Consider the following 25,232-nt stretch of genomic DNA (forward strand, 5'->3'; position numbering starts at 1 on the left):
GTTTTCATTTCTAAAGCAATTAGTCATACTGTTTTCTTAATGTCAAACCATCCTGGCATCCCTAGTATAAGTCCCTTTTAGTCACAATGAACTATTTCTTGGATAATTAGCTACAGTCTAGTCTAACATGATTTTGTTTAAAAATTGTAAGTCAATGCTCACTAATGATATTGGCCTATAATTTTATTTTTGTGTTTCATCTTTCCCTGGTTTAGGTATTAGGACTATATGTGACTTATAAAAGAATTCCGGTAGGATGCTTTCTTTCTTAGTTTTTGAGAAAAATTTGTGAAGTACTGGTACTGTTCTTTAAAAGTTTCATAGAATTTTCCTGTGAATCCATCAGGATCAGAAATTTTCCTCCTTTTAGTAGCTCCTTTTTAGCTAGACCTATTTCCTTTTCTGAGCTATTTCAGATTTCTATCTGGTCTTCTTAGAGTATGGGTATTTTATATTTTTGAAGGTATTACTCTACTTTTGTGTTTCCATTTTGTTAGCATATAACTGTGTATAATATATTCTAATTATTCTTTTTATTTCTTCTGGTTTTATGGTGATATCATTTTGGTGAGACTCACTATCACCACTTCAAGTTTTCTATTCTGCCCTTTATTTTTGCTGTGTAGGCCATAAATTTTGCATTCATAAGTCTTATTTTTCTTTTGAATCACACAGGAATGATGTGTTGTGGTTCCATAGTCTACTCACATATTACTGTCTTATCAAGTGTTGGATCATCTTCTTTGTTTTACAGTATTTATTCATAAATGTATGAACTCACGTACTAGATCTAAAGAATATATTCCCTTTTATTGTTAATGTTTTCTCTGTTAATTTATTTGCTTATGTTCAAGGTCTTTGAGTTTTCTTCTTCTTGAGATCTTTCATAACTTTAGTTCTCTTCCCCCCCGCCCCTTTTCCCCTTATTCATTTTCTGACTCCATCCCTGAAGGTGGTTTCCTTGGGGGTCTGGTTCTCAAATTGTCTAAGACTCCTCCTACATTGAGCATCTCATGATTCACCAACCTAAGTCTCTGTCGCAGGGGACTTCTGAATGGTCAGAACTGACTTGAGTCAGCTTCCCCCCCTCAGGCTGAATGGAGTGTTGCACAGCATTCCCATCCCCACTCACCCACATACAGAGTGCCCTGTCCTATTCCTTCTGCTCCTCAGTTCTCTGGCCCAGCACTGGCAGTTCAGAGACCTGCTGAACTGGTACTAAGGGGTTCTCCATCCCAGCACACAGTTCAGAGAATTGCACTGCCAGTGATACAGGGTTATTTGCCCCAGTACCAGCAGCTCAGAACTTTGCCACACTAGTGCTATGGGGTTGTTCACCCCAGAGGAGTATTGAGTAAGCTCAGGATCAGTGAACATCAGTTCATGTGCTTTTTTGTTTTATCTCTTTTTGGACTCCAGATGTCCTGGCCTACACAGACAACTGAAGTTGCTTCATCTTTGGCTCATAATTTCTGTTTTGGAGAGATCTGAGAGTTTGTGGGGATCAGAAAAAATTATCTAGTCTACCATCTTGTTGTTCATGTGACCCACGAGCTGCCTCTTTATACAGGTCTTTCCTATTGTTTTACAAACTAGGCCAAAGATAAACAACCTTTGTTTCAAAGCCTTTGCTAAAATATCTCCAAATAATTAACTTCTTTTGTCTTCTACCCCATAGCCCATCCCCTCTATTATTCTCTAGGAAATCTGTTCTATTCATTCATTTATCCTCTTAATAAAGTTCTCTACTACACTCTATACCCATGATTTTCTGCACAAATTAGTTCTCCTTGCTTATATTCAAGGAGTAGCTGAAGTTCTATATTCTCCATCAAGTTTTTGACAAGTATAGAAAACTGCCATCAATTCCACCCAATTAAAGATGTCTTTATCAACTGTATCACACGCCCAGCACTATCTCCGCAGAACCTTACGTGACTTTACGTTTATATAGTCCTTTAATATTTTCAAAACACTTTCAGATGAACTATTCCATCTGATCGTCATGCCGTCCTTCTAAGTTAAGCAGAAAAGAAAGCATCTTCATTTTGTAGATGAGAAAAAGAATTAGGCTCAACTATTTACCTGATGTCACAATATGTCTAAGTGGCAGATACAGTAAGATCTGAGTAAGCCCTCTGCTTCTTTCACAACTGTATTTTAATTTAATTTATAATCTCATCAATTCACATGACTACTCATCATTCACTTGAAATTACATATACTCGATACAGGGAGCCAAGATGGCGGAGTAGAAAGACTCACATACACATAGCTCCGAACCCACAACCCATAGAACGGCTACAGGGAAGTAACTCACAGCGAATTCTGCACCCAGAGGCCACGGAACATTGGAGCGAGGGAGATTTCTGTTCCAGAGAGACCTGCAAACCTCTCGCGGAGGGTCCTTCGCGCTGCGGACTGGGCGCCGGGACTGGGAGCTGAGTGCAGCCCTGCCGCGGCCGCGGCAGCGAGAGGAAAAGATCCGAGCAGGCTTCAGGGACGGGATCTCCAGCGGCCACGCGGGTCCCTCCACCCACGGAGGGACCTGCAAACCTCTCGCAAAAGGTCCGCCGCGCTGCAGACGCAGAGCCCAGCCCAGACCTGCCACGGCCGCGGCACTGAGAGGTACAGATCCGAGCAGGCTTCAGGGACGGGATCTCCAGCAGCCACACAAGTCCCTCCACCCACAGGTGACGGGGGTTGGTGAGAGAGTCTCTTTGGCGGATCGAGAGGGCAGTGGGGTGCCCCCATAACTCAGGCCCCCCCGGGAGGTAGAAGCTGAGAGGCGGCTGCAGACTGGGACTCCCCAAGGGGGCAGGAGCCTAGATCCATTGTGGAAGGTCTGTGCATAAACCCCCTGAGGGAACTGAGCCTGAGAGGCGGCCCTGCCCTGACCTGACCACGTGAACTTAATCTCACACTGAATAGCAGCCCTGCCCCCCGCCAAAAGCCCTAAGGCTGGAAGCAGCATTTGAATCTCAGACCCCAAACGCTGGCTGGGAGGACCAGGAGGCGAGATGGGTGTGAGGAGAATATTCAGAGGTCAAGTCACTGGCTGGGAAAATGCCCAGAAAAGGGAAAAGAAATAAGAATATAGAAGGTTACTTTCTTGGTGAACAGGCATTTCCTCCCTTCCTTTCTGATGAGGAAGAACAATGCTTACCATCAGGCAAAGACACAGAAATCAAGGCTTCTGTGTCCCAGCCCACCCAATGGGCTCAGGCCATGGAAGAGCTCAAAAAGAATTTTGAAAATCAAGTTAGAGAGGTAGAGGAAAAGCTGGGAAGAGAAATGAGAGACATGAAGTCAAAGCATGAACAACAGATCAGCTCCCTGCTAAAGGAGACCCAAAAAAATGTTGAAGAAACTAACACGTTGAAAACTAGCCTAACTCAATAGGCAAAAGAGGTTCAAAAAGCCAATGAGGAGAAGAATGCTTTCAAAAGCAGAATTAGCCAAATGGAAAAGGAGATTCAAAAGCTCAATGAAGAAAATAGTTCTTTCAAAATTAGAATGGAACAGATGGAGGCTAAGGACTTTATGAGAAAGCAAGAAATCACAGAACAAAGCCAGAAGAATGAAAAAATGGAAGATAATGTGAAATATCTCATTGGAAAAACAACTGACCTGGAAAATAGATCCAGGAGAGACAATTTAAAAATTAGGGGACTACCTGAAAGCCAGGATCAAAAAAAGAGCCTAGACATCATCTTTCATGAAATTATCAAGGAAAACTGCCTTGAGATTCTAGAACCAGAGGGCAAAATAAATATTCAAGGAATCCACAGAACACCGCCTGAAAGAGATCCAAAAAGAGAAACTCCTAGGAACATTGTGGCCAAATTCCAGAGTTCCCAGGTCAAGGAGAAAATATTGCAAGCAGCTAGAAAGAAACAATTCAAGTATTGTGGAAATACAATCAGGATAACACAAGATCTAGCAGCCTCTACATTAAGGGATCGAAGGGCATGGAATAGGATATTCCAGAAGTCAAAGGAACTAGGACTAAAACCAAGAATCACCTACCCAGCAAAACTGAGTATAATACTTCAGGGGAAAAAATGGTCTTTCAATGAAATAGAGGATTTTCAAGCATTCTTGATGAAAAGACTAGAGCTGAAAAGAAAATTTGACTTTCAAACACAAGAATGAAGAGAACCAGGAAAAGGTGAACAGCAAAGAGAAGTCATAAGGGACTTACTAAAGTTGAACTGTTTACATTCCTACATGGAAAGACAATATTTGTAACTCTTGAAACATTTCAGTATCTGGGTACTGGGTGGGATTACACACACACACATGCACACACACACACACATACATAGAGACAGAGTGCACAGAGTGAATTGAAGAGGATGGGATCATATCTCAAAAAAAAAATGAAATCAAGCAGTGAAAGAGAAATATATTGGGAGGAGAAAGGGAGAAATTGAATGGGGCAAATTATCTCTCATAAAAGAGGCAAGCAAAAGACTCATTAGTGAAGGGATAAAGAGGGGAGGTGAGAGAAAAACATGAAGTCTACTCTCATCACATTCCATTAAAGGAAAGAATAAAATGCACACTCATTTTGGTAGGAAAACCTATCTCACAATACAGGAAAGTGGGGGATAAGGGGACAAGCAGGGTGGGGGGGATGATAGAAGGGAGGGCATGGGGAAGAGAGTGCAATTCGAGGTCGACACTCTTGGGGAGGGATAGGATCAAAAGAGAATAGAAGTAATAGGGGACAGGATAGGATGGAGGGAAATATAGTTAGTCCTATACAACACAACTATTATGGAAGTCATTTGCAAAACTACACAGATTTGGCCTATATTGAATTGCTTGCCTTCCAAAGGGAAGGGGTGGAGAGGGAGGGAGGTAAAGAAGTTGGAACTCAGAGTGTTAGGATCAACTGTCGAGTAATGTTCTTGCCACTAGGAAATAAGAAATACAGGTAAAGGGGTATAGAAAGCTATCTGGCCCTACAGGACAAAAGAGAAGACGGAGACAAGGGCAGAGAGGGATGATAGAAGAGAGAGCAGATTGGTCATAGGGGCAATTAGAATGCTTGGTGTTTGGGGGGGGAGGGGAGAAAAGGGGAGAAAATTTGTAACCCAAAATTTTGTGAAAATGAATGTTAAAAGTTAAATAAATAAATTTAATTATTAAAAAAAAAGCAAAACAAAACAAAATAAAGCCTATACAACCAAGATTAGAAAAAAAAATTACATATACTCACTTCTCTATGTTATTATATTATTTACATGTAAAAAAATCTATTATGACAAGTACCATTTTAACTCAACCTGTGTGACATTATATTAACAGAAGTCTCAAAATTCTTGACCAATTATTTCAAGATACATTAAATAACCAAGATTCCAGTATAATAAAATAATTTTCATAATTCTTTCAGTTCATTGTAATAGAATTTGACATGAATTTTGTGAACTACAATAATTCTTGTCCATTGCTCACTTCCTCTAACCTTTTGCCGATAGAAAACTACCCCAAGGAAGGAGATCTTAAGTGATTAAATTTCTTTTCATTAATTTCATTTTCTCCTATGTAATAAAGAGAAAAATGGTCCAATGTTCTTAATTCATCACTCTCAGCACACTAATCAAAAAAGGCCATAAGCACATAATATTCCTTACCTGAAGTCAAACCAAATGAGAGTGGAATCAATCAACAGACATTTATTGAATACCTTCCTGGGCTCTGGCTCATGCAGCTAGCTAGGTTTTGGAAATACAAATGTAAGAATGAAACAATTTCTATTCTAACTAAGTTTTATTCCTAACTTAATTTTTATATTTATTCAGAGAGTTAGCTTTCTTAATTTACATAACTTCCTAAATTTCTACCAAAAGAATATTATCATTCTCCATCCAAATCTTATACTGATCTAGGGATGGTAAAACGTCGTGGCTGACAACTCCATTACTCCAAGTTTCTCAATTCTAAAAACAGGGACTGAATTGTTGACATCAACAAGGAAACACTATGCCAATATTTGCCCCTTCCTTTCACCCTGAAGTAGGGGTCATTTGCTCTTGAAGGAAAGGGATCTAAATGTCAATCTTTAGAACACTGTCTTGTCTAGATTCCTCCAGAGGTGATTATCATAGATTTGAGATATTTATAGATCAAAGTTGCATTTACTCTTTTCATGGTCATTTACTTTATCTTTCACTTACAAACCTAAAGATCTTTACATAGGTCTAGAAAAATCACCATAACCAGAAAAGAAAACCAGCTTATCTATCCAAGTAAGCTGCAGAGAAAATGTGGGATTTGATTTGTCCATTAATGCTTATATGCTGGAGCTCTGTTGGAGTTCAGAGAAAGGATTCCAGAAATCTGGACCTTTACAGAAATGCCTTGCCTCTAGAGAGTAGATCTGCCAAATGCAGGTCCTTTCTGTCCTCCTTGACGATGTCATATTTTGCTCTTTATTTATCCCTATAAAATAAAATAACCACTTAAACATTAAGTCAGGTTGTACAGCACCTTCTGTCATAAGAAAGAGGAAACTACCTTTTAAAAAATGACAAACTATAAAAAATTTATAGCCAAATGATTTTACAGATTAAATATTATGTGTTTAAATACAGCCTCAGACTTCTAGGGAAAGGTTATTTTGTTTCTTACCACAGGAAGCCAAAAAAAATAAATAAATTCTGAAAACCAACTCAAAATTATAAATGAACTGACTTGCAATTAAAAAAAATTTTAAGCTGAGCTAATATAGCACTTGTTTTAGATTTCACCTCTCTGGCAGTCCCAGATACATCAACATTATCATACACATACACACACACACACACACACAAATCCTTTCTGATTTGAGGTTTAACACATATGCATTCCTATATACTTATTCAGATATAGTACTTTTACAAAAAAGCAGTGTTTCTGAGTCAGAGATAGAGATGAATTCCAGCTCTCTCCTGTTTGGTTCCGGGAAGGGGCAAGCTGCATAATGAGACAGAAATTAGCATAAGAATTCCAGTGAACTATTTGATGCCATGTGTCAATTCAGAATCACTGCAATGAAAAATCAGCCACAGGTTCTCTAAATTGGTAATCAGACCAAAGGAAACTAGCCACTTTTCCCTTTAAAAGCTTTCTATTAATCCCCCTTTCTTCTTCCTTCTTTTCATCCTCCATTAAGGAGTTAGAGAATAAGTTATCACCACTCCACACAGACTTGGCTCACAGAATTTTTAGGGAGATGATGAGAAAATATTGTGACTCAAATGCTTCAGCAAGTTACCGCTAAAAGGTCAAGAAAATAGCCCAAACAATATCCCTTCATGAGCTATTACTGTAATCTACATACAATAGTAGAAACAAATATATCTCCGCAGAGGACAGACACACTCTCAGGATGTTAGCCATATAGGAACACATAAAATGGGTTGCCTCTTTTACATCAACTCCCAGAGAAGTTACAGGAGGTTGTGGCATCCTGCCAAGAATACATAATCTCCACAAGCCCAGCAGCAAAACATAAATGCAAGCAAAAGACATCAAACCTTGGTGCTCTGTAGCAAATGTCTCTTCTTTCTCTACGGAACTGGCATCTTTATGCACTACACTGCTGGTGTCTCTAAGGAAACAGAACAATCACATGACGAAGATCGCCTCTACAAGGTAGTTTACCCCACAGAGCATACTGAGAGAAGAGTAGGTACAACAGAACAATTCATTAGGCAATCACACGTCTGTACTTCGTCAGCAAGTCCAGAAGGTAGTCAAATTCAGCCAATGACAGAAAGTCACATGTGGCACAGAGAGTAGGGACCACTATAGAGATGCTTAAAAATTAAACCCACCCACACATACATACTGGAATACAAGCCTGCCTGCAAAAATCTTGTTAACAGCAAGTCAGTTACCAATGCAGTTCTGAAGGAGATTTTCAGAAGAATCCCTTATCACCACCATAAAGGCTACCTGATGCTGTGCACAGACTGTTCCTAATTGTAAATTGCTGGTAGCAAGAAAGTAGCAGGAAGGGTTTATCTATCTGCTAAGCAGCATGAGAGACTTTAGGGATGGGGAGGGACACTATCAAGTGGAAATCACTTGCACTCCATTGCAAAGTAAAATAGTAAGCAGAATGGAATGGAAGTGGTAGCAAAAGGAAATCAGAGTACAATTCCATTTACATGAGCCTGCAGCAAAGGGCTCCCACAGAAAACAAATGTATATTCTACAGCAGACAGCAGCTGAGAGGGTCATGTGCTGAGAAGGTTTTCAGGGTCATTATGAGGGAAGAGTCCAAAATCCAGCAGGGTAAACCTGAGACTGCTGAGAAGAAAAAGGGTCTCAAGGAAATAAGGAATCTATGTGGTAAGGAGAAAAAGACTTCAGAAGGGAAGCCCCTTCCAACCAATGCCACAGGGTCCTCTTATCATGTGGCTACTCCTCTAAAGGAAGAGGCAATTCTAGGTCAGACTATGTCAGGTGACAGTAATGGGAGAGGAAGTTATTTCATGTACAGAAAGCTGAGCTTGTACAACTGTGAGGATCACATGACAGAGAGAGAGAGAGAGATATCATGAAGTATGTAGAAAGGTATTTTTAAGGAGCAGAAAAATACTGCTGATAGCTGGAAGCTGAAGCATACGGAAGAACAAACAAGGCATGTTCATCTTGTTGGCTGATAAATGAGGTAGAAACTTTGTTAAAGTCAAACTGTGTTAGACACTCAATTTGTTTGAAGTCTGGCCTAACCTCAGCCTGAATATGATGCTTTCTCCTTGTATAATGGCTGTTTCCCTGGTAATCTATTCTTCTTATCATGAGATATGAAGCCTGCCTTGAGCCCTTGTTCATTTGGCTTATTCAATCTCTAGGCAAATGGAGAAGCAGTGTAGTGGTAAGATCTAGCAGTGCTTCTTAAACTGTGGTTTGTGACCCCAGAAAAATTTGGCAACAGAAAAAGGTTTCTGAAAGTGCAACAACCAAAAATTAATTAAAAATCAAATGCATAATAGTCCTAGGTGTTTTAGGCAGCACTTGCCTGTGTTGTATCAGGTAGCTTTGCTGTAGCCTCAGTTCTGAACACACAGCATGTGCACTTTGTACTGTGTATGCCCTTAGGCCACGCAACAACAGCTAATGCTGCTGAAATAGGAAAAGGGGTTGTAAGGAGAAAATGTTTAAGAATCCCTGATCTAGAGAACCAGTGTTGAGGTCTTGTCTATGACACCTGGCTGTGTGATCCTGGACAAATGACTTAACTTCTCATTTACTATCCCAGACAACTCTGTGTAGACTCTAGGTTAACAAAACAGTTTCTAATCTGCATTAGTCAAAAGAGTTTCCCTGTAGTTTCCCACACTGCTGAAATGACAGGTCAGAACTTGTATACCTGATCTTTTGACCCAGTTTTTGCTTCTATTCCTCCATAAACAGGGACTTTATCAGTGTAGATTTTTTCTGCATTGACTGGACTCTCAGTTAGCCACCACTGAGGATGCTTAGTTCTGGCCTCTGCCCTCACACCAGTGGGGAACAATACATAAAGCATTTTGGGTCAAGGAACTTTCATATCCAGCTAGCTGTGAGTGGTATTAAAAGGTCTCAGACTTCAAATTACCCTTGTTGAAACAATTTCATTAATTTCTCATTCTCTTCTACCACTGAAATCCAGTGCTTATGCACTAATAATCAGCCCATAACTAGTACTCTAATCCATTCAACTTTGGCTCTTTTTCACCTCAATTTTGACTTCTCTAATATTGTGCTGATTCCTATTTTGATATCAGGAAACATTTCTATCTAAGCTATCCTGATTTTACCTTATCAGTTTTGTGCCTTCTACTCTTTCCCTCCTACTTCTAAGGGGTGTTTTATCTGACTTTCTGGTTTCTATGCCTTCCCTATCTTTTGGTGGAGATGAACTTTGAGTATTCTCAAACTCCTTGTCCAATCTCAAAGCATCCTTTACTTTGACAGTGGGTCCAATGGCCTGAAGCTCATAAGCTTCTCTATACCCTTCTCTAGTTTTCTCCTATCCCTTGTGTCTGCTTGTAGCATAACTCTCCCTATAATGACCCTTTACACTTAGTTAACTCTTTAGGTATTAGCCAGAGTTATCCAGAGCTGATTCAATCTCCTACTCACTACAAGAATTCATCGTTATTTAGCAAGTGGACCTTAAAATCCCTTATCACTGATGATTTGTGGAACAATCCTTGTATTGTTTATACTTTCTTATTACATGCTTGCTTAAAATTCAAGAGGCAGAACACTGAAGTAGAAAAGAAGCTGGGTAACTGGGATCTTATTGCTTTTCTGAATACCTACCACTTGTGTTGTGCTTTAAAGTTGGTAAATCATTTGACAAACATTATCTTACTTTACACTGACATCAACTCTGAGATATAGGTGCTGTTATCTTCATTTTACAGATGAGGAATCTGAGGCAGACACTGACTTGCCCAAGGTCACACAGCTAAGAAGTGTATCCAAATGGATCTAACTTAGGTCTTTGTGACTCCAAGTTCAGCCCTCTATGTCTTAAATTATCTATAGTCATTGAAATTGAGAACTGTTGGATATAACAACTTGATCTTGTAAGAATTCTTCATAAGAATTTTCATTTTTCTCCTTCATATACCAGTAATTTTGGTGATTGTTTCAGTTCATCATGTTTCATTTTTAATATTCAAAAATCTTACTTTTAACTTACAAATGTCCTATAATTTTTCCATGACTAAAACTATTCTCTTAAAGATCCACAACAGAGTACATTGTACATCCAAGCTAGTGTCATATTTATTTCTTCTGTATCTGGGATTTGATACCTGAACTAGAGCATTTTCACTGACTGAGTAGCATACCTGAATGTTTTCCTTCTTCATCTTTGCCTCCTGGCTTCTTCCAAGTCTTAGCTAAAGTTCCTACAAGAAGCCTTTCCTGATTCCCCCCAGTGCCCAGTGCCTTCTTGCTATTATCTCTGCTTTATCTTGCCCATATTTAGCTTGTACATCATTATGTCCATGTTGTCTCCACCAGTAAGCTTTGAGCTCAATGAGAGCAAAAACTGTCTTTTGCCTTTCTTTGTATCCCAGCACTTAGCACAGTGCCTTGCACATACCATTTAATGAATACTAGTTGATCAACTAGTAGAAGTATTATAGGGAAGATCTGAAGAATGGATTTAGGTTAATAAAGAAAGTGAAATTCACTAGAATCTCTATGGTGGTATCTGAGAGATTTCCCATTTCATAAATAGGAGACAGCTTCATAGTCTCCATGTTTGAATGAGATGATGACATAAAAAAGATTTTCAGTTTATTAGGAATATAGGGACCCTTTCAGATATTTGGAACATATACATGAAAGACAGGCTTCACCCAGATCAAAGTAGTACCAGACACTGGCACAAAAAATGATGTCTAGACAAGTGTTTAAGCTAGAAACTAGAACAGCCATGATGTGCAGAACAACAAGAGACCAACTGAAAAAAGTCCAGTTGGACTAACTAGGAGAGAATTCTGATGCATGCTTCAGGCAATGGAGATGACAGAGTAGCTGATCAAACAAACAGACAACAGACAGTATGAGAAGGGATTCAATACCAGTGATAGAGGTCTATCCATCAAATTAGAATGCCATGCAGAAGTGAAGGCCTCGATATTGTTGGGTTATCACAAACTCAGGAAAAAGGGCATAGGTGTTTTTAGGCTATAAACTTATACCTTGATAAAGGAATCTTGATGTTTTTTTAAAGATTTCAATTCCAGTAGATTGGACAATAAAAATAATGCACTATTTATGTTGAGTGGTAAGTATTTATATAAAATATTTAGGACAGAGATACAGGATAGAGTATATTAGATAGACAACACAATCAGTTCATATACATATGTGTGTCTGTCTGTCTGTCTTTGTCTATGTGTATGCATATATGTATGTGTGTACAGGTATATATTTAAATGCTTCAGAAAGGCTAATCTCTAAAGTTCACCACAGCCCTAATCTCTAACTCTACTTCCTTAGTCTACCCACTTGTAATTCTCCATTTACACACCAGGTCCCTGAACTCAGAAGTGGGGAGTTGAGAGAAAGTCTTATTTGAATTCATTTTCAGATGGGAACACTATCATGACAGAAAACTCAAGTGGGGCAGATAAAGGCAGGCCCCTTAGGTGGCAAAAAGTCTTGGACAGCAGGAATGAAATGAAATGGAACACGATGCTCTGAGGCATGCCAAAGAGATTATGTCCAGATACATGAAGGGAAAAATGCTGGTCCTAAGCACCAAATTAATCAGGGTCTTTTTTGGCTGAGATTCTTAAAAACAACACAATCCTTCAAAGGCTGCCCATTTCACTTCTGGATAGAAGATGCAAAAAGTTAGTTTTACATGTTCTGATACATTAGAGGCTTTGCTAAAAGAAACACACAATTTTATTAGAGAGCAAAGTGTCCATCCTGAAAGAGCTCTAGAATATTCCCAGTTTCTAGAACTGAAGTATAAAGAATAAAGCAGTAATATACCCAACATAAATAGTGTATTCTATTTGTTGTTCAACCTAATGGAATTAAAAATCTTTAAAAAAAGAAAAAGGGGTCAAGATTCCTTTATCAAGCTATAAGGCTATGATTTCACAGTCAGCTGGATTTATTTTACCCATAAGGATTCACATTTGACCTTCACAATTTGAAAGGTGGATGGGGAGGAGTCAGAAGCATTTTATTAAGTGTCTACCATGTGCTAAGCACTTTATAAATATTATCTCATTCGACCCTCACAACCTTGAAAGATATACACCCATTTTATGATCCTCATTTTACAGTTGTGGAAACTGAAGCATTCAGAGGCTAATTGACTTGCCCAGGGGTTGCACAACTAGTTAAGTGTATGAGGCTGAATTTGAACTCAGGTATTCCTTACTCCAGGCCTGGTGCACTATCCATTATGCTATGCAGTTGCCAAAAAACAAAACAAAATATAATAAAAGAAAACAAAAAACAACTACATGGTACCTCATAGAAACGACTACCTAAACAATCTCAAATTGGATATCCTGTATCCAAACATCTTAAACTCATGTCCAAAGCTGATCTAATTATCTTTCCCCCAAACTGTACCCTCCCCCTCCAAATTTCTCTATTGCAGTCAAGGGGACCATCATTTTCCCGGTCATCCAGGGTCACAACCCTAAAAATTATTCTCAAATCCTCACTCTCTTTTACCCCTGATACTTATTCTGTTGCCAAAGTCTGTCAATTTTGCCTTCATAACATCTCTTCCACATATCCCCTTCTTTCCTCTGATACTGCCACTGTTCTCGTGCAGACACGTAACACTTCATGCCTGGACTACTGCGGTGAGCTCTTGGTTGGTCTGCCTGTCAAAGTCTTTTCTCATTCCAGTCCATCCTCCGCTCAGCTGTCAAAATGATCTTCCAAAAGTGTAGGTCTGACCACACCACTCCTCCTCCTCATAAATTCTAATGGCTCCCTATCATCTTCAAGATCAAACAAAAATCTTCCACATGGCACTCAAAGCCTTTCATAGTCTGACCCCCTCCTATATTTCCAGTCTTCTAACACTTTTTACTCTATCAAACACTTTGCAATCCAATGACACTGGCCTCCCTGCTATTCTACAACCAAGACACTTTATCTCTTGACTTTGGGCATTCTCATTGGCTACCCCCATGCCTGGGATGCTCTCTTTCTTCATTTCTGCCTCCTGGATTCCCTAGTTTCCTTCAAGTCTCCGTTAAAATCCCAACCACCACAGGAAGTCTTTTCCTTTCTCAATCCCACTCTAATGCCTTCCCTCTGTTGATTATCATCAATTTATTCTACATATGGGTTACTGGATTGGAACTGTTTGCACGTTGTCTCCCACATCATACTGGGAATCCCCTGAGGGCAGGCTCTGTCTTTTGCCGTTCTTTGTATCTCAGCACTTAGCACAATGCTTGCATATAGTAATTTATTGACTATCAGTTACCCCAGCAATGTAGAAATGCATAATATTTGAAATTACTGATCCCCTGACTACAAATCATTCAGTTTGCTCCCACTGTGCTTAATCTGCAGTTGGGAAAAGTAGTAACAATAGCGTCATTTTTATCTACATAGCACAAACATAAAAGAATAATAGTAACAGAGTGACATCCCTTGAACATGCCTTATATGGTTACACTCCAATACCTTTACCATGCCATCCTCACTTAAATAAATGCCTTTCACCTTAGGACTCCCTTCCAGTCTTACATGCTACATCTCCCAATTTTCTCACCCTTCTCTGAAGAGTATTTACTCCCTGTTTGGCATGTCTCTGTCTTTTATTGTTAATTTTTCATACATACACAGCAAAACAGACAAAGCCCTGAACTTCAGAGTCAGGAATACATAGATTTGACATCTGTCTTGTATAAGTACAAGCTGTGTGGCTCTGAGCAAGTCATTCAATATCTCTGAACCTCAGTTTCCTCATCTATAAAATGGGAACAAGAGCTCCCACCTTACCAAGTTGTCAAGAAACTCACATGTGATAAAAGTATTGTAAAACACTTTGTGAACATTAAAAGTGTATGTAAATGTAAGATACTATTGTTAAAATATTTTATTCTCAACTTTTTGGATGGAGTTCAGATAAAAATGATGCCAGGACAGATTGCTATCCTATTATTATTCTTTTATATTTATGTTCTGAGGACTATTGCACAAGTGGACAAAATGCCTTTTGATTATTATTTTTCCCCAGCTACAGGCTGGGCTCAACAGCAATAGACTGGATTATTTGTAGCCAGGGGCCCGAATGTTCCATCTCCGGCATTTATCTGCTGTGGGTCGCTAGGCAAGTTTCTTCACCTCTTTAAATCAAAAGATCACAGGTTCAGAACTCGGAGGGACCTCACAGGCCATCTAGTCCAAGCATTTCATTTTACAGATGAGGAAACTGAAGCTCAGAAAGGCTGAGTGGCTTGACCTCAGTCACATTAAGTATTAGAAGCAGGATTTGAAAACAAGGTCTTTTGACTCCATGTACAGCATATTCTCTGTAACACTACACTTCCTCTCAAACCAATTTCCTCTTCTGTAAAATGGGATTAACACCTATGTTATTTCACAGAAGTGTAATAAATGCAAGTTATTATTAGAATGCTGCAGATTACTTAGAGTTGCTTCTATCTCCTACACAGTTATTAGTATAGTTTTATATGTAGTAGGCACTCAAATATCTGTGGTCGGATTGCCTAATGATAACTACAAAGGATATCAGGGCCAAGTGAAAGGATTTATGACTTTTTTTTTAAAGATACAGAAACATGGGTGTGTCTGAAGGTAGGAGAGACAGCCAATAGAGAAGTCAATATCAAAGTTATAGGAGAGAGGAGGGAAAAGTCTAGGAGTGAGATTTCTATTTAAGAGATGCACTCTAGAACAGAAGAGGATAAGACAGCTTTTAAAAAGGAAACTGGTGTTGCTTTCTCTAAAATTGGTGAGAAGTTTAATAACAACAGCAATGACTAACAATGGCATAGTGTTTACTATGTGTCAAACACCGTGCTAAGCACTTCACAATAACTATTTCGTTTGATCTTCACAACAACCCTTGGAGGCAGGTGATATTATTATCCCCATTCTACAGATAAGGGAAGTGAGGCAAAAAAAATGTTAAAGTATTTGAGGTAGGATTTGAACTCAGGTCTTCCTGATTTCAGTCTCAGTGCTCTATCCATTGTGCCTCCTAGTTGCCTAAATTATCTATCCCATCCAGCACCCAGAACAGTGCTCTGAATATAGCTAAAAATTCTGAAATATGCAAAAATAATGATGTTGAATAAATGTTTTAGGGACAGATATAGGTATAGTAATATGTTCAAGTGAGGACAAGGTGGAATACATGAACAAAGTCAAAGGGGTGTAAATACACAATTATAGTTACAAAAACAGGTAGGGAGAAGATATTTGAATGCCAGTACTTATCTTGTAGACACTGAAGAACCACTACAGCTTCTTGGTAAGGAAAATCAAATGATAAGAGATGTGTTACTCAACCTATTTTAATTCTGGTGCCTCCCTTCTCTTAATTATTTACTACATAGCCCTAGCTCCCCTCCTGTCCTCGCAAGAGAACCTTCTTCCAGGGAGCTCTGAAGATTGATCTTTGTAGGTCTACTACCTGAACATAGTGATGCGTGTACAAAGAGTTGTACTGAATTCCCGGCCTGGAATACATGGCGTTACAGTGGCAGAGAATTTCCGCACAGAAGAGGCTAATTTACCAGATAAATTAAACAAGGGACAAGTAAAAGTCCGAACTCTCTATCTCTCTGTGGATCCTTATATGCGTATTAGATTGAATGAAGACACTGGTGCTGACTTTATAAAGCCTTGGCAGCTGTCTGAAGTGATTGATGGTGGAGGTGTTGGAGTTGTAGAAGAGAGTCAACATGAAAATTTAGCTAAAGGCGATTTTGTGACATTTTTTAATTGGCCCTGGCAGACGAAGGCTATTTTAGAGGGAAATACACTTGAAAAGGTAGACCCACGAGTTGTAGATGGGCACCTTTCTTACTTTCTTGGTGCTGTTGGTATAACAGGATTGACTTCTTTACTTGCAATTAAAGAACAAGGTCACATAACTGCTGGTTCCAACCAGACGTTGGTTGTCAGTGGAGCTGCAGGTGCTTGTGGATCATTGGCTGGCCAGACTGGCCGTTTGGAAGGCTATTCTAGAGTGGTGGGAATTTGTGGAACAAATGAGAAGTGCTCCATCTTGGTCTCAGAACTGGGTTTTGATGCTGCAATTAATTATAAGAAGGGGGATGTGGCTTGCCCATCTGGAGTGGATGTGTACTTTGACAACGTTGGTGGTGTCATCAGTGATACTGTTATATGCCAGATGAATAAGAACAGCCATGTTATCCTGTGTGGTCAGATATCTCAGTACAATAATGATATGCTTCATCCTCCCCCATTGCTGCCTGAAGTAGAGTCAATTCTGAAAACAAAAAACATCACAAGGGACAGATTTCTGTTGTTTGATTACAAGGACAAATTTGAGTCTGGAGTTCTACAACTGAGTCAGTGGTTTAAAGAAGGAAAAATAAAGGTCAAAGAGACAGTGATCAATGGCTTGGAAAACATGGGAGTTGCTTTTCAATCTATGATGACAGGCGGCAATATTGGAAAGCAAATCGTTCGTGTTTCCGAATAAAAATCTCCGTCCTTTCATTGGATTACACTTGAACAACAACATCAAATAGATTTCTTTTCAACTTTAACAAGAGAGATTTCAAAATATGTTAATTTATAAGATTAATTTAACCTAACTTTTATTTTGTCTCATTATATTTCATAATGTGCAGCATTGGTGATAGCTTCTTAGAAGCTTTAATGATAATTGTTTCTTGCAACTTAATATACTCTACATATAATGAATTAGAGTAAGAAAAGATCACCATGATCCATTTTTCATTTTCTTTCAAGAGTTAGCATTATGTATCATGATCGTATTAGATATTTTGAATCTACAGAAAATGTTACTATTTTTTAATACTCAGAGTAGAATAATAGTTGAGAAATCACTTTGTACTACAACCTTTTGAGCATCATTCTCAGGTCACTTTTTTATTCAGCTCTAATTATTGACTTTTGCATCTGGTGGGAACAAAGTACTTGCTACTTTATAATGTTATCATTTAGACTTCCTGCAAAAGTCAACCTTGACCTTATTCAGATTGTTAAATTGTGTTTTATCTTCAAGAAGGTAAACAAACTCAAGGCTTGAAGTACTTTAATAACTGTATAAAGATCTAATTGGAGCATAAATACACTTTTCTTTTGAGCCTGAAAAAAAAATTATTTACTACATATCTTGAACATAGTTTGCTTGTACATATTTGTTTGCTTGTTGTCTCCCTTATTAGATTGTGATCTCTGTGAGGGAAGGGACAGTCTTTTGCAACTTTATGTATTTCTAGAGTTCAGCACCATGCCTGGCCCATGATAGGTATTTCATAAATGTTTACTAATGGCTTGACAGTCAGTGCTCTCAGAGAATGGAGGTCCTATGTGTGAGGAAAGGAAAGCAGGTTAGTATAGATGGATTTTAGAGTTCATGGAGGGAAATGTAAAGACTGGAAAGGTAGGAAGAAGGCAGGCTGAAAGGGTTTTAAATAGCAAAGGGAGAATTTCATGTTTGTTCTTGGAGGTGAAAGAGAACCAGTGGAATATATGAGTAGGGGCATGGCATGGTCAGACTGGTGCTTTAGGAAGATCACTTTAGCAAGAGTAGGAAAGGAGGGAAGGGATACAATTAGGGATACCATCAGAGCCTCAGGCACAGTGGTCTTTTAACCATGGTAGGAGCAGGGAATCCATGATGGTTCTGCAAGAATCGGTTCCCTAGGGTGAAATACTGTTACACTAAGCCATTCTTATCCCTCTGGCATTGCACACATAGGGCTCCTGGTTTTAGCAACGCTTCATGTATCAATAAAATTCAGTAATCAGATAGGGGCTATTATGGGGAGGGTCTAGAAGGCGATTCAACTGGCTTTCCATCTTTAATATCACAAGTAGGGAGCTAACAGGGATATCAGGGGCATCCTACAAGGATAATTTGGAGTCCAAGTAAGAGGAGGGGTTATGTCTACAGCAAAGATAACCAACCATTAAAAATGCCTAGGCTGAACAAGCCAAAGAGGTTTCCTAGACTACAATAGCTGTCATTCAAAGAAGGGATGAAATTTGCTCTGTAAAATTTCAGGGAGAAGAATTATGACCAACTGATAGAAGTTACTAGAATACAGTTTCTGAGGCCAGATCTGAACTGAGGACTTCCTGACTCCAGGCCTGCACCACTGCACCACCTAGCTGTCCTTAGTAGGCAATTAATAAATGCTTAATATTTGCAAATTAGCCTAATCTAGATGTGGTAGAAGGGCTCATGTTGCAGTACGGTAAATTTGCAGAATTTTCTTTTCTTTTTTTTCTTTTCCTTTTATTCCCTTTTCTCTTTCAAAAAACAAGCACGAGAACGCATCTATATTAAGTCCTTAGGAAAGAATAGTATGATGCCAATCGTAGGATCACAAATTTAGAGCTGGAGGGTGACTCAGAGAAAATCTAGTCCAGCACTTTCATTTTACAGATGAAGAAACGGAGGCTCAGGGGCAAAAATGACTTGTCCAAGGTCAGACCAATAAGTGGCAAAGTGAGAGCTCTGGTCATGTGATTCTAGATTCAAACATTTTTTCTACTACATGAGAGCATTCAATGGTACGGAGACAGAAAGTACATGAATGAGGAAATTCCATCAAGTGTAAAGAAGATATTAAGGTAAATGGATTTGTATACTTAGCACAGTGCCCAATATATAACAGTCACTCCTTAAATGATTTATGATGATATACCCAAGCCAAGTTTTAAATCTGATAAATTCTGGATATATCAAATAAATTCAGTACTTCCCTCAAATAATTTAACTACTGAGTCAAATAAATTAAGTACTGAATTATTGTCTTCTTTATTAAGTTTAATTTTGGATTCTATAGAGGGACAGGGGAAGAGTTGCAAACAATTTACCAATGCTTGGTAAATGACACCAACCAGACGCACTTTCATTTAAAAAGGGGGGACAGGGAAGGAGAATACCACTTTTAGACTTCAGAGTCATCTATCACTTTAAAGTAAGTGTCACAAAAGTGTGCTTTAATAACTAAGTAATGAAGAAAAATTTAAACCTTATTCATTCTCAGGGCCACAAATGCTCTTCTATTACTCCTGGTCTAGTGAATTTCTATTGCACTTCTTTGAAGACATTATGAATAAGAATAAAGCTAGCCAAATCATGGGGCCATAAGAAAGAGTTTATGTCAAAAAAAGAATATACTCTTTAAGCAGACTACTGGCTAAAGTTCAGAACATCCAAGAAGTAGGATGAAAGCAAGAATTAAGATTTTTTTCTATTAAACAAGAATATATATTGACTCTGTATCAGAATGGTAATAAAAAGGATAATGAACAGCATGAAACACTAAGAAAAGTTATCCAAAAGTATTATTTTAGTTAAAGAAGTGACTTGATTGGGCAATTATAATCTTTAAATAAGGTATGGAGAAAATCTTATAATCTGTTCAAAATGTGCTGCATATTTTATACATAAGTTGGTTATGAGAAAAATAAAGGAGTTTTAGTGAATAAGAAATCAGTTTGGTTTTACAGGCAACAAACTTTGTTCTACATTTCAATAGAAGTAGCAGTTACCAGTTAATTTCTCTTGTGTAGAGAAAACAATTCATAACCTAGGACTGGGTGAGGCAACAAAGTATACAGGAGTGGCAATACTAAGGGAATATAAGACAACTCCCATTTCTGGCTCGTGTCTCATTCTCCTTGACAGAATAGAATTATCAATGTGGAAAGAAAACGGTCATTTTCTTCCCATCTTAAACTGAGTCAGACACACACAAAGAACCAAGATCATAAAGTTCAGTTTTCTCGGTGAAAAGATATAAAACTAGTTCTTTTTAAAATGAATAACAGTTATTCAGGAGTGAGATGAGGTTTAAATATTAAATAACAACAAACTTACAAATTTGTAACCTTTAGCAACTGGACTGCATCAAATACTTAATAAGTGATGATGAAAAAGCAAACTGAAAGTTTCAAGAAGGCTTTTGAGAAAAAGAAGTTTTATTTTAAGTTCCCATTGTATCTCTGCAAAAAATCATGGATATGTTTGAATGCTGTAAAGTTTTCAGTTTTGGGGTTGTTTATTTTTTTGCTTGTGATACTGCGAAAAATCTTCATGCCTCAGTCTTTACATATCTTAAGAAGGAGCTGTGTAAATTATAAAGGTATATTTTGCCAATAGGAATTTAATTTGGATCAGAAAATGAGTTTTCTACCAGTCCACTAGTTAGAAGAGAAGTAGGCTATCAGTCTAACCTATATCAAGGTAACAAGTTGGAAAGTTCAAGGCTTCAAGTATACATAAAAAAGAAAAGAAAAAAATGAGACTCAGAGAGGTTAGGTAACTTGACTAGTTACACAGCTAGTACATATTTGATATGGGATTAGAACTAAGGTCTTTCTCATTTCAGCTTCAATACTCTAATTCACTATATCTCCTCTTATTACTATGCTCCTCTTATTGCTTGACATAGACTAGAAATGCTAATAATGATGGTGAAACAATACAAAGAAATCAAGGGAACAAGGACTGACAAAGAAGAGGCAAAATGATCTCTATTCATCAATGAGAGCTAACTTGAAAATCCTTAAGAATCTATTTTTCAAATTTGTTTCAGCAAAGTAAAAGACACAATAAGTCCAAAAAAAAATCACCAGCATTTCCATATTACTAACAAAAAACAAGAAAAAGAGCTGGAAAGAGAAATGCCACTTAAAGCAATAAAAGGTAATACATATTACAGAGTCAATCCACTAGGACTTAGGATATAAATATAACTAGAAAACAAGTGGAGAGAGTAGTAATTGTTAGTATCAATTGTTGTAATATTATAAAAAAGATATGAAAGTAATTCATCTATAGATTAAATAGTACAATAAATTACCAATGGAATAATTTGTAGAGTTTGACAAAATAATTTAAAAATTCATTCAGAAAAAGAAAAGATCTTAAATAGCTAAGGAAATAATGAATAAAAAAAGAATGAAAGAAAGTGTTCTAACACTGGCTGATATCAGATTACATCATATAGACATAATTATCAAAACTATTTGGTGCCAAACAAAGAAAATAGAAATGTTGAATGGAAGATTAGATAAGCAAACCCAAAATACAAAGTACCAGGGAAAGTTCTGTTTATGCAGTAAGAATTGTTGGTAAAACTGGACAGCCATGGTAGAAAATAAGCTTAGACAAACACTTTCTGCTATGCATCATAAAACACTCTGAACAGATAAATAAGGCAAGTACAAAAACTCGTACCATTAAAAAAAATTGGAGCTGAAGGATCTCTTTCTCAATTATGTATAAAGAAAAAATTAATAACAAACTGTGACAAAGCAGTATCATAAAAGAAAAAATACTCTGATTTATAAAAACAAAAAACTTTTAAAAAAAGAAACAGACATAATAATAGGAAAAGATATCAACTAATAAAAATCTTTACACGAAACCTCTAAAGTCAGGCTTCAAAATCAACAGGAAATTGTGATGAATATATGTTAAGAATTATTGTCCAATAGATAGGTCAAAGCACATGAACAAAAAATTCTGAAAAGCCCAAGCTATCAACAACCACATAAAAGTATTCAATGTTAATTAACAGAAAGATGCAAATTAAAACAGCCATCACCTAAGAAGAACTATCATTCATGGCACAACACTATTTTAAATAGAATAGCAAAGGCAATAAGAGCCAAAAGCCACTGAGATTTGGGTAAATCTAACTTTCTGGACTAGAAAAGTCAAATGTTGTTTTCCCTTTCTTTGTATCCCTAGTATTTAGCATAGTGCCTGTGACACAGTAAGTTCTTAATAAATCATTGTTCACTGGACTTGAATATATAGAGATAGCTGAATTTTTTACTATTATAATGGGAGGGAATAAGTATTTTTTTATTTATTCTTTTAACTCATGAGCAATTATCCCCAGCTACTTCTGCTCCCTCATCCAATATAGCCAATTAATTGTCAAATATTTTTATTTATTTTTATTTCCAACTTTGCCACATCTTTCCCATTTGATACCTTCTTACCATACACCTGACATCTTCAAGCTTTCATTACCACTAATCTGGATTATTGCAACAATTATTTCTAATTTTTTTCTCTGCCTTAAATCTCTCCCATTCCAGGCCATCCAACATATTGCTACTGAAGTAAGTACAAATCTATTTTCTGTGAGTTTGCCATATCATTCTCTTTCTCTCTCTCTCTCCCCCTCTTATGCACACACACACACACACACACACACACACACACACACACACACACACACACACACACACACACTTTGGTCTTTCTTGAACTCCCCCCAACTGGCCACAATATGTATATTTTAAAATATGATTATAAAAATTAAGCTTTATGTTCTTAATTTACATATTAGCTAAGTTTAATCCATATCTTTGTCTCTGTCACAAAAATGAAGACAAATGTTAAGAACTCAAAGAAACATGGAAAGATTTTTGTGAGGACCAAAAAAATTCACAGTTACCTCAAAAAAGCAAAGGAAGACACCAAAAAAGCAACCACTCAATGTTGGTTCCAAATTACAAATTAAAAAAACTTTCTCCTGTTAACAAATGATGGTTTTGCTCAAATATATTATGGGAATGTAAGGACAGCGACTGCTTATTGGGCAGTGACTGAAGTGTCAAAATTACACTAATTTTAAAACTATTTTGCTTTTCATTTCTTGGTGTTCCACAGGGAAGTACAGGGTTCTTATATAAAGAAAGGTTGTTCTCTTCCAAGGCAAGAACAAATTAAAATGAAACAGCACTGTACCTAGTGAAATAATGATTTTTTAAAACTGCTAGTGTCCTTAAAAATGAATTTCTAACATTTAGGTTCTAAACTTACATGTAGATGCTGACATAAAACTCACCAAATTCCAGGCAAGCTCATTTGATTCTTCACCATTAAGCAATTTGAATTATACTACCACAAGTGGAGAGAAGACCACAACACTTTATTACTAAGGTGTGTCTGACCTTCCTAACCTACTGCTCTAGCTTAAATGAGGGCTTGGGGTCTGTTACCAATGCATACTCCAGGAAAGAAGAAAGATGGGTAGATAGGATAGGCAGAGGGACTTACGGTTACGATAGTTTCTACATGCTACAAGAGTTAGGGTGGTCCGATATTCCTACCTCCTTCTTCAACTCTTTCTAGAGACTCCCCAGGGATCATAATTTTAATTTTTTCCTAAATCTAGGAAAAGAATGTTCTAGAATAGCATGCCTTTTTTTTCTTTCCTTAAACACTAAAAGTATTATTTTGGATCCTAAACTTAGCAGCTAATTCCTAGAAAAGAAAATCTACCAAGTTTTCTGTTATTATTGCTGTTAAATTTAGTTATTGTTGAGAGCCAACTTATGCACACATCCCCAAACCTAGGGAATTAAATGGCAGTTGCCCTATGGCTATGAGTTAGCACTTGATCTTTGACTACAACATATACATAAAGTCGTGTCTCAGTAATAAAATAATTCATACATAGCTTTTTACTTACACTATATGTGCAAGGTCAAGTGGTTTCTCTGGTTGCTCAGGAAAAACAGGATGTGGGGGCTCCCTGGTGGGTACACAACCCAGAGATTTACTAATTGCATGGCTCAGCTTCTTTGCAGGTGATTTCTGTATCAAAGGAAAAAATAATCAATTAAACCTTCAAATGAACTGCCCATTGTGTTTCTGGAGACTATAATAAACATCTTTTCAAATACAAAGCAAGCTATCAGAAAGAGTACTGAGTTGGAAATTAAAGATCATAGATTCTTGTACTAAGTTCACCATTAATGAGGTTGGTTTTTTTTTTCAAGTCATTTAACTGATATTGGTCTCCACTGGATGAAATGACATTGGTGATGTCTTTAGCTGGAACACTGCATGGCTATGATTGGACAATTAATTAGTGGCAGGAAATTAAAGGAAGTCACAGCTGCTCCGAGGGTATTTCTATTTTATATATTCTCAGTACACTACATTTCAAACATTTCCACCATGGAATAATATTTCCAAATCAAAATCTCTTTTCCTTTCTGTTCATATGGAAATTTTTTCATGTAATCTCCCACTGTCTCTATGATTATAGCACTGTCCTAGCATCACTGCTGTTAAAATACTACAATTTATTTCCTCAATCACATAAAGTAACCTTTGACTCAGTTAAAGACAATAGGAAGGGATATGTACTAAAAGAAAGGAAATAGACTTTAAAAACATTTGTAAAAGTGTTTTAGGGTATGGTATATGAGAATAAGTAGTTGAAAGAAAAATTGTTAACACACAGGCATAAATACAATTTTTATACATACTATCAAGTTCTCTCTTTTGCCTTTTAAAACACAATACAGACACTGCTGTGATGGAGATGGTGACATTCTCATACCCAAAATCTTTATTTGCTAGGGGTGTATGTGTGTGCGTGTGTATCAGAAATGGAGAATATAAGATTTTTTTAGTCTAGATCTAAAGGAATAGACTGTTCCAAACTAAACTCTTCCTGTCCTATCTAATGTTTATTTTAAAAAATCAGATCACAGAGCTA

At 37.4% G+C, this 25,232-nt stretch overlaps 1 protein-coding gene and 1 pseudogene across 27 annotated transcripts in view; one reads left to right on the forward strand and one right to left on the reverse strand.

Annotated features, from left to right (window-relative positions):
- DTNB (dystrobrevin beta) overlaps positions 1 to 25,232 on the reverse strand; it is a 339,638-nt gene that overhangs the window by 167,364 nt on the left and 147,042 nt on the right. For all 27 annotated transcript variants that reach the window (XM_072633900.1, XM_072633909.1, XM_072633915.1 and 24 more), the window contains one exon: positions 24,195 to 24,319. In XM_072633900.1, the coding sequence (XP_072490001.1) occupies positions 24,195 to 24,319 (125 nt within the window). The remainder of the gene's footprint in view (positions 1 to 24,194; positions 24,320 to 25,232) is intronic.
- On the forward strand, positions 16,111 to 17,835 carry LOC140520156 (prostaglandin reductase 2 pseudogene; annotated as a pseudogene).

This window comes from Notamacropus eugenii, chromosome 1 (genome assembly GCF_028372415.1).
Source record: "Notamacropus eugenii isolate mMacEug1 chromosome 1, mMacEug1.pri_v2, whole genome shotgun sequence".
NCBI classification, from domain to species: domain Eukaryota; kingdom Metazoa; phylum Chordata; class Mammalia; order Diprotodontia; family Macropodidae; genus Notamacropus; species Notamacropus eugenii.